The following is an 11,042-nucleotide window of genomic DNA, read 5'->3' as shown; positions in this document are numbered from 1 at the left end:
CTCCGCGAGGGAGATGTGAGAGGCCTTTGCAGCGTCCGGATTGGCTGATTATAGAGTTTGGCAGCAAGATTGTCGCAAGAGAGCATCGTGCAGAGCGAGGCAGGTGAGAGAGCGGTGAAAGCAGACAGTCGCAAAGTTCAGTAGCTTGGAGATAGGGACTTAGATTCTGAATACTGTGCTGTGTATGGTCTAGAGTCTGCAGCTACAGTAGGGCATCAGGGTCCATGATAGGCATTGCATTGACTACTAGAATAATTGCAGTTGATTCCGCCTTATAGGCTGGCAGTCACCATTGAACGCAGTCAACCCGTGCACAGACCTATCATACTGGTATTGCACGTTAGTACAAGACACACTGGGCTTCACCTTAAAGGTTGTTGATCCAGACCTGAAAGTGTTGTACACCATTTAGAGGTAATATAGGGCTTGTGGTATTAGCAGTTTCTGAGTAGTTTATTCTGCTCAAGATATTTGACAGACTTATCTTAATTCAGCGACCTCGCAGCTGCAGTTGTCGCCCCAGCAGTATCGACAGAGCCAGCAAGCTGGTAGACTGTATTGTGAAACTTGGAGCAGCGGCAGTAAAGTTCAGAAATAGTTCTTGGATCGTGTTCTTGCCATCCACTGAGCATCTGTGCAGTTTTGCTTACGATTCGTTATTGGTTATTTGTCTTTTGCATGTTCTTTGGTTTGTTTCTCGGTGGACGTGTCCGAAGTACGTATTATTTCAGACACAAAAGAGATTATGGGAATGCAGTCAGATCGCATTTACCATTTGCTTATCCAGGGGTATAATTAAATCTAACTTCGCATCAACTTAAGATTAAGAGCTGACAGCTAATCTTACCAATGTAGTATATCTAAGAACAGTGTACAATTTGTTTAATTTGTTTTCATTTATGATTTGTTTAATATGATCTAATTTCTATTTGTGAGATAATTTACAATAAACACAAGTTATTTACAATATCACTTTTGATTCAGTAGTCAGCTGTCACTGTCACATTAGTAATTTTATTCATGTTTAATATCGGTCACTATCCCAATATGAAGTCCTCCACAGGCAGCCAACATAATCTAAAATTTTCGGCCCATAACGCTCCTAAATTCTGATTATAAAATAGCAGCAAAGTGCCTGGCTGCAAACATCAAAGTCAGACTCAAGAAAGCCATTAGCCCATGCAGTGCTTGGCAGGAACATATTCGATGCCGTCTGCACATATAGGGACATGATAGCCCACGCCGCAACAACTAGGAGACGCGCAGCAGTAATCTCTGTGGATTTCCACATGGCCTTCGGTAGGATCAGTACCGGTACCTACTGAAAACTACCGCACGCCTCGGATTCGGACAAAAAATTCACAAGAATCATCAAGACCATCATCACAAATGCCACCTCAAAAATAACAATAAACAGATGGATTTCCAAGTCTATACAATTAGGAAGATCTGTCAGGCAAGGGTGCCCTTTATCGATGCACTGTTCACAATAGCCCTGGACCCTCTGTTAAGAAAACTAACAGCCGACATCAGAGGCTACGTACTAGGTACAACGAACATCGCGTGTATGGCCTATGCCGATGACATGGGCATTTTCATTGAAAAAGAATAAGAATTAGAAAAAAAAAATCTGCCTATCATGGAATCCTTCGATAGAGCTTCAGGCGCCAAAACGAATCCGAGGAAGACAGTGGAATTGTTGATAGCCAACAGCAGATTGCGAACAGTGAGACAGTGGTACCGAGTGACAGACAACCATAGGGCAGTATGGAGAGTTTAGAACAGGAGGCACTTCATGTGGCCGAACGGCAAACCGTGTGTTTTTACCTATACGTGGACGACACGTTTGTCATTTGGCCCCACGGACCTGATCATCTACAGACGGTTTGGAACATCTAAATTCCATCCACGACAACATACGGTTCACCATGGAGATCGAGAAGGAGGGAAATTACCCTTTCTTGATGTACTCATAGAGCAGAGATGAAATGGCACACTGGGTCATAGCGGGTACCGCAAGCTTACACATACGGACCTATATCTAAATGCCTCGAGTTGCCACCATCCTGCACAACTCAACGGGATGTTCAACACACTGGTTCATAGGGCATACTCGATATCAGACGAACGAAGTCTACACAAAGAACTCAAACACCTAGAAAATGTGCTTCACAAGAATGCATACAGCAAACGACATATTCAGACAGCCCTCAGACGACGGAAACACTGCAAAAACCCAGATGAACAGTCTAAAGATGAGGAAACGAGCCTTGCCCTTCTACTGTATGCAGGCAACGCGACATCAAAAATTGGGAGACTGCTAAAAAACAACACAAAATTGACAGGGTCTTCCGACTACCATCCGAGAAAGGGTCCTACTGGGGACAGTGAAAGACGGATTTAGCCTCAAGAAAGCGGGCCTATATAATATTCCATGTGGCTGTGGCAAATCCTACATTGGTCGAACAGTCTAAGACCGCTGCAGAGAACACCGACGCCACACGGGCCTAGGCCAGCCCACCAAATCGGCGCTGGCATAACACTGCTTGGACACTGGACACAATGCGAAATGCGAAGAGACCAAGATTCTGGCCCCTATCAGTTTCTACTGGGACAGCATCTTCAAGGATGCCATTGAAATTCACGTAACGGACCATCTCATAAACCGAAACACATGTTTTCAACTAAGCAAGGCATGGCAACTGTTACTTAACTCCATCGAGGAGCCAGGCCACAAGTGGACACAAGACCCTTGTACGACGGCCACAGAGGACACTCCACGGGATTCTGCATATTCCACCACCCATTGCGATGCCGGGGTGAGTGTGGAACTGGGTCGACGCTCGCAAACAGAAGTTAGGCGGCCGCAACCGGAAGTTCGGTGGCTGCAACCGGACCGTTGGCGCAGGGAATCAAAGCCCGACTGACGCACATAAATAACATTGGCAACGGGCAGACACCGCTACTACAGAAATACTTCGCTCCTGTCAACACGACGAACGGTGTTGCACAAAGAAAGCAAAACTATCGTGTTTCTCAGTTCTTTGTGCCGCTCGCGGCACAAAGAAAGGATAAGCATATTGTCTGTGTCAGCTACCCTTAAGTGGCTGAAAAACTGTCGTGACACACAAAAACCAGTGTCGTACGGCAGAACAGTTCTGCCTCCTCCGAGCGTAGGGACAACTCCGTGTCAGGGCCGGTGGCGTCGCCCCGTTTCCCGCAAACGGGTATAAACAGGGCTGCTCAACCCGTGGAGACACACGTCATTCCGAGTGGAGAGTCCGAGCTGTGTAGACGCTCACACCGCCAAGTCTTCGGATTGGCCGACCTCTCCAGCTCGCTCGCCGCCAGGACGTCCGCGCCCGCCCGCCCCGTGAGCCGACGACTGCGCCGTAGTACCAGCGCCCGCCACCACGCGCGCCACCGTCGCTCGGTAGCAGCGCCTATAAGAGGGCGCAGCATCCGGGCTTCATACTTGACCAAACTACAACAGTGGATGCAGAAATGGCGCATAAAACCGAACCCAAGTAAAACTCAGTTAATCCTCTTCAGACATCGCGACATACCCAAAAAGACGAGACATGATACCGAAAACATCAAACTAACGCTGTGGGGAACCAGACTGCACCTGACCGACAGAGCAAAGTACCTAGGAGTGACTCTGGACAAGTACCTAAACCTAGACGAACATGTCAAGCAAACACTGAATAAGGCAAGGCAACGTCAGTTCCTAATAAGACGAGTTCAGGGAAAATTCCGCGGCTGCAACGACAAAACAGCTATTAACACCTACCAAACATTTGTACGTCCCCTTTTCGAGTATGCGGCGGCCCCCCTAGCCTGTATGTCGAAGGCAAAAGCAGAAAGACTGTATCAGACGGAAAGACGCATCTTACGCAGCACACCGAGACTCCCACCCACCACCCCCAGACAAGAAGCTTACGACGAAGCCAAAGTCACACCCCTGCAGACGAGACTCGCCGTTCGCCGCGCACGCTATGGGAGACGCACACTGACAAGCCGCCCTGACCTCACACAACTCTTCACAAACAGACCTAGACATAAAAACAAACCTAAGTTTAAATACACATATCCACCACGAACAATCATACATAACATATTGACAACACAACCAGACACCATACACAACCACGAACTTGCGGCACAGATGTTAGTAATAGCAGAGGAGACACCAACTCCATCGCACCTTCTGGCACTGGACCCAGATCCTGACCCAATGTGAACTCCCACAAACCCGTGCAAGCTACACATTGCACGGAAACACGCAAGCAAGGACACCTCACCACTCAGCACTTTTGCACAACGATCGACACACACGATCTAAGCCTGATCCTTCAAAATGAACCTTTCACTGTTACCTGTATCATCATTGTAATCTTAATCTTATTATGTTCCACAGCTACCTATGTCATAAATTTTATAATTTTATCTTAATTCAAAATTTTCATTGTTAATTTTTAATTCTCAATTGTCATCATTAATTGTACTAAAAATCCGAATTGCTATATATATATATATATATATATATATATACAAGAAATACCAAAAAATGTCAATATCCGCAAAATGGATAATGCGAACTGTAAATGTATAAGAGAAAATATATATATATATACATATATATAAATGTGTAATTAGATTTAAGATATAGCTGTAAGTATATTGTCAAGAAAAATAAAGAAACCTATAAAATTGTTAAGCTAAGGCCAAATAGAGCCAGACGCTCTCAAGTGGCCCGCCCAACACCCCTCAGGTGTGGGAATGAAAAAGCTTCAGCCAGCCGTCAACGAGCTTTGCCGCCGCCACCAAGGGCGGTCCACCAGCCGCCTCCACCCGCCGACCGGAGCAGGACGCGGGCGAGAAGCAGCAGCCGACTGCGACGTCCACGGCTTCGCCTGCGGGGGTGGCAACCCCCGCACCCACGCCTGGGGAGCGGGATGCCGCCCCGCGCAGGCGTCGTCGGCGCACGGCCCGAGCCACCCCAGCCGCTACGCAACGACACCTTGCCGCAGCAGCTCGTGCTGAGCCGCGACCGCGACCGACCGCCGATGCTCCACGACGGTCGTCAACCCCGGAGCAGCCGCAGCCAGCTGCTCCAGTGGCGGAGGCCGCCCCAGCGGCCCCCACCGCCTCCACTGCTCCCGATGCAGCTGAACTCCGGTCGCTTCTGCGGTCGTTGAGCCAGCTGCTCGAGCAACTGCCGGTGCTCGTCACCGCAGTCACGACGGCCCTCCAGGCCGGCGCTGTCACCGGAGCAGGCCATGGATATTAATCACCATATCCATGGCCTCACCGTTTGCGTCTTCAACGCGAACAGCTTGGTTCCTCAACAGGGAGAATTCAGGGAGTTCTTGCGCGACGAGGCGGTCGACATCTGCCTCGTGTGCGAGACCTTCCTGAAACCAGGAGTCCACGTTAAGGCGGCCAACTATCGGTGCTATCGCACAGATAGGTTGACCCACGGCGGAGGGACGGCCGTCTACGTCAAGTCGTCCTTGAAACATCACGAGGTGCAACATCCGCCCCTTGCAGCGGTGGAGGCCACTGGGGTGGCTGTCACCACCACTGCGGGGGTCATCACCTTCGTTGCAGCATACAGGCCGCCGAGGGGACTGCTTCAGGAGGCTGACCTCGACGCCCTGCTGGTGTTACGCGGGAATGTTTTCATTGCGGGTGACTTTAATGCAAAGCACACACAGTGGAACTCCCGCGTCACCAACACCAGCGGCCGCCGCCTCCTACGCGCCACGCAGCGGCATGGCGCTATCGTACTGGGGCCCTATGAGCACACCGTTTTCCCCAACAGCGGCCAGTCCGACGTGCTCGACATCGCCGTGATCAAAGGCGTCGGGCACTTCACGTCGGCCACCGTCAGACACGCCATGTCGTCTGATCACCTCCCGGTTATCTTCGACATGGATGTCATCGGTGCCTCGATGCCACCCGACCGCCGCAACTACCGCGGCATCGACGAGGCGCGCTTCTGCGCCGAGATCGTGGACCGCCTCGCGGGCGCGCCCGATCCAGCTGTGCATGGGGCAGAGGAAGCTCTGGAGTTCTTCACTCGGCACACACTGGGTGCGGCGGAGGTGGCCACCCCCAGGCGGCCGGGACGGCCGCGTGAGATGTCGCGGCAACTCCCGCCGCACATACTTGAGGCGATCACCGACAAAAACCACCTCTTTCGTGAGTGGCAGCTCACACGTCTGCCCGAGACGAAACGCCGCCTCAACAGGGCGCGGCGCGAAATCCGGGCAGCCATCGAGGAGCACAGAAATCGGGACTGGGCTGGTCTTGTGGCCACCCTCACAACGACGGACGGCGGTGCTTGGCGGACGACCAAGCGCTTCCTTCGTCGCCGCCAGCGTGTCCCGCCACTACACATGGGCGCGAACGTCGTCTGCGAGCCGGACGCCAAAGCCGGTATCCTCGCGGACACGTTTGCCGAGAATTTTCAGCCTGCCGCTGGCGTGGTGGATGCCGCCCACGTCCGTCTGGTTGAGGAGCGTCTACCAGTCTTCCTGGCGGCCAGAGAGGAGGACGATGTCATAGAGGAGATTACGGCTGCAGAAGTGGACCTGCAGCTACGTCGACTCCACCCCCAAAAGGCGGGTGGCACGGATGGAGTCACCAATTGCCTGTTGAGGATGCTGCCGCCAGAGGTACACCAGTCTCTGGCGGACATCTTCAACGCCATACTCCGCTCTGGGACCTTCCCTTCCGCGTGGAAACACGCGGAAGTGGTTGCCATCCCCAAGAGCGGCAAGGACCAGAGGCTCGCAGTCAACTACCGGCCGATTAGCCTGCTCCCTTCACACTCAAAGGTTTTTGAGAGGCTGTACGCGGTTCGGCTACTCCGCCACGTGTCCGAGAACAACCTCATCCCCGAGGAACAGTTCGGGTTCCGGAGCGGCCACTCCACCACTCAGCAGCTGTTGCGCCTCGTGGAACAGGCGATGCGAGCGCTGGAGACGCGGGAGTACCTCGGGGCGGTGCTCCTCGACGTCTCCAAGGCCTTCGACTGCGTGTGGCATGACGGCCTCGTGTACAAACTTTTTGCGCACGGGGTACCGACGTCGCACGCAGTCCTGCTGCGCTCGTACCTCACGGAACGCACATTCCACGTCCGAGCAGACGGAGGCACCTCCACCGACCGGCGGATCCGTGCGGGAGTGCCGCAGGGATCGGTCCTCGGTCCCCTGTTGTACTCCCTGTACACCGCCGATGCGCCGCGGGTGGCACGCGTGGAGTTAGCGCTTTACGCGGATGACACGGCGTTGTACACCCGCAGCATGAACGCGGCCGAGATGCGCCGCCGCCTCCAGCTCGGATGTGACGTCCTGGGCGCCTGGTCCACGAAATGGCGCCTGAAGTTTAACGCTGCTAAGAGCCAGGCTGTGGTTTTCAGCAGGAAGAGGCTACCTCCGGACCTGCCGCCGGTCACGATCATGGGAGGCCCCATCCCATGGTCGCGGACCGGCAAATACCTCGGGGTCACCTTGGACCATCACCTGACGTGGCTGCCCCACGTCCGAGATGTCAGAGGAAGAGCAGTGGGGCGTCTTAGGGCGCTGTACCCACTGCTCAATCCCTCGACCACCCTCCCACCACGCCACGGTCTCACCATGTACCTTGCCTTGGTACGGCCGGTACTGGAATACGCGGCCGTGGTATGGGGAAACGCCGCCGAGACGCATATTGCGTCTCTACAACGAATACAAAATAGGGCGCTACGTCTAGCGTTACATAAGCCGCCTCGCTACCCGACGAGGCTGCTTCACGAGGAAGCGGGCATCCCGTACCTCCGGGATCGGTTTCGCCACACTGCCAGAGTGTTCTACGACAAGGCAGAACACTCTGGCAACCGCCTAGTACGTGGGCTGGGCCGTCAGGCTCATCACAGGCCGACTACACGTTGGCCTGACCTGCGGGACTAGTGAAGTCTCGCGGTCCCGATGACGGCGAACAGAGCGTCCTTACACCAAGAGACGCTCAGTGAGGTCAGCTCGAAACGTGAGGACCCACAAATCAACACAATAGGTACTCGCAGGAACAGCAGCTCCGCTGCTTAACCTGCCTATACACCTGGCATATGCCGCCAGTGTTTGAAGAAGCAGAAGCTTCAGCCAGAAGCCAGCGGGAAGCCGCAGAGGTCACTTCGGTGGCCGAAGCCAACCCCGCACTTCTCACCTTTCTCCAGGGGTCGCTTCCCAGAGGACGCTTGCGTCGCGAAGAGAGCTAGCCAAGGAGAAAGGCAGAGGAACACTAGGGGGAGGAAGTCGATGAGAGAAGAAATTCTCTGCGCCAGGGTCGTCCACGGAAGAACCAAAGAATTCCTGACTGCGGGAAAACACCAGACACAGAGAAGAATCGAAGAGCTCCAGAGAAGAACCGAAGAGCTCCAGTGAAGAAACTCCCTGCCAGCAGAAATATCCGCTTGCCGCTCCTAGGCAAAGCGGAAATTAAGAGCAAAACTGTCGTGAAGAGTCATTGACTCACAGCTCCCAGTGTGCCAGGCACACGAAACTTTTCTTCCGGCTGCACATAGGAATTGATCAGAATCAATTGCTATTGCGCCTAGGGACGCTAGGGAAAGCTGTGACCCAGGACCCCCTTCACGTGGGACCAGTCCGCGGTCACTAGATTAGTGACCTTCTTTTCGCCCACTTCCACACGACCCAAAGATGGATAGGGACACAATCACACTCACCACTCAACCGGCAGCACCGCTCCCAAACCCCAGGTTCTACCTGGAAGACACAGAAGAACTGCAGACGCCGCTGAGGGACGCAGCCACCAGGTCGACGAGCAGATCATCCGACAGGAGCAACAGCTCCTCCAGGCCGCCATCCAGGAGCGACGGCCCACCCAGGCCGCCATCCAGGAGCGACGGCCCACCCAGGCCGCCATCCAGGAACGACGGCCCACCCAGGCCGCCATCCAGAAGCGACGGCCCACCTAGGCCGCTGTCCAGGAGCAGCTACCCACCCAGGCCGCCATCCAGGAGCGGCGACTCACCTAGGCTGCCATCCAGGAGCGGCGACTCACCTAGGCCGCCATACAGAAGCGATGGTCCATCTGGGCCGCCCACTACGCCCCAAGCTACCCAAGATAGGTCACAAGTCACCACCGCCGCCCATCAGGAGATGGAATATGAAGAGGAATCCAGAAAAAGGAGGAATCACCAACAGCCCCCACCCCCGCTCCCAGCAAACCAGTAAGGAAGCGGACAAAGGCTACCACAGACGAGGAAGGCTTCACAAGAGCCACCCACACCGTCCCAGCCAGACAGCTGAGAACAGCACCCGCAACAACCTCCACAAGCAACACATTCCATGTGCTACAGCCAACGGACGGAGTAGAACAGCCACCCCCACCTCCAAAACAGGCGCCCAAACCACCTGCGATAATTGTACACTGTGAGGAAATGTACGACGAACTCCAAGAGGCCATCAGTGCAGTAGCCACCTCGCCGTTCCAATTCAAAACGGCGGGAAAAGACACGTATCGGCTACACACCAAAACACTGGAAGACTATGAGAAAGCCACCAAGGAGCTAGAGAAGAGGAACTGGGGCTACTACACGTACTCCACAGTGAAGGAAAACCCCATCAACCTAATCATGAGAGGTCTCCCCTACAGAACCTCCATAGCCAAAATCCAAGCAGAACTGGAAAAACTACAGATCATACCGCGTAGTATAACCAGGGTTAAGTCACCCAAAACAAAAAAGGACACGCCACTACTTCAAATAGTGGCAACCGACACACCTGAGAACAGGAGGCTTAGAAACCTGACATCACTGGCAAATGTCGATGTGACCATGGAAAAACCACGAAAAAAGCGAGAACCAAGGAGGTGCTACAGATGTCAGGGCCTGGACCATATTGCCAGGCACTGTACTATGCAAACGAAATGCGCCAAATGCGCAGGAAATCATCCCGCTGAAGATTGCAAGAAAGATGCGAACACACCTCCAACCTGTGCTCGCTGCTCACAGCAACACCCAGCCAACTACATGGGATGTGAAGTAGTAAAAGCTCACATCGCCAGACAAAGGCGCCCCACGACAAACCAGCGCACAGGCACCACCTATGCCGACGCAGCATCGAGACCAGCTGGCAGGACCAACAAACCGCACAGACCAGCCCCCCCAGTACCAACAGAACAACCACCGAGGCCAGTACCAACAGAACCACCGAGGCAAACAAATGCTATGAGAACACCGCCAGAGGACGACCAGCCGGTCACAATGGGCATGCTAAAGGAAGCAGTCGCAGCCGCCGTCGCCTCAGCTATGGAAACCATGATGCAAAACATACCCCAGCAAATAAATGCCGCCGTCCTCGCGGCCATCGGGGCTATGTCCAATGTAACCCGCAAGCACTAACATGGCTGCACACCAACAGGGACTAAACATAGTAACCTGGAATGCGGAACGGAAACTTGTCAACGAGCAGGGTGAATTCCGTGAATTCCTGCACAACGAGAGGGTAGACGTATGCCTACTGCAAGAGAGACCTCAAGCCTGGAGTGAACGTCAAAGCAGCAAATTTCGACTGCTACAGAAACGACAGGCCCACAGCGGGAGGAGGAACCGCGATCTACGTTCGCACCTCATTCAAACAACACGTCATCAGCCTACCAATACTGACGACCACCGAAGCCACTGGAGTGGCAATCAAAACAGCTAACGGCACAATAAACATCATCTCGTTGTACAGAAAACCGGGACGACCCCTCGAACCCCAGGACTTCGACGCGCTGCTGGCAATACCAGGGAAAATCTTCCTCGCCGGAGATTTCAATGCAAAGCACACGCATTGGAACAACCGATACACTAACGTCAGCGGGAGAAGATTACTGAGAGCAGTAACACGGAACGACGCAATAACAACCGCCCCTATCGAACCAACCATCTACCCAAGGAACCGAGGAAGACCAGACATCCTGGACTTCGCCATCACTAAGGGCATACCAGAAGACATGACGGCAACAACCATCCAAGCCATGTCCTCAGA

The 11,042-nt window shown here is 53.7% G+C and overlaps 1 protein-coding gene across 1 annotated transcript; it reads left to right on the top strand.

The window, feature by feature from the left end:
• The first annotated feature begins 8,705 nt into the window (after positions 1 to 8,705).
• LOC126293244 (WAS/WASL-interacting protein family member 1-like) lies at positions 8,706 to 9,242 on the top strand. The gene has a single exon (XM_049986362.1). The coding sequence runs from the start codon at positions 8,706 to 8,708 to the stop codon at positions 9,240 to 9,242; it is 537 nt and encodes a 178-aa protein (XP_049842319.1).
• Positions 9,243 to 11,042: the final 1,800 nt, after the last annotated feature.

Source organism: Schistocerca gregaria, chromosome 10, assembly GCF_023897955.1.
Source record: "Schistocerca gregaria isolate iqSchGreg1 chromosome 10, iqSchGreg1.2, whole genome shotgun sequence".
Classification (NCBI taxonomy): Eukaryota; Metazoa; Arthropoda; class Insecta; order Orthoptera; family Acrididae; genus Schistocerca; species Schistocerca gregaria.
The sequence above is the reverse complement of the archived record's forward strand: the minus strand, read 5'-3'. Positions and strand labels throughout refer to the sequence as shown.

Bases quoted from the DNA above. Each gene is read 5' to 3' on its own strand.
- LOC126293244 (XM_049986362.1), top strand. From the start codon at position 8,706: ATGGATAGGGACACAATCACACTCACCACTCAACCGGCAGCACCGCTC.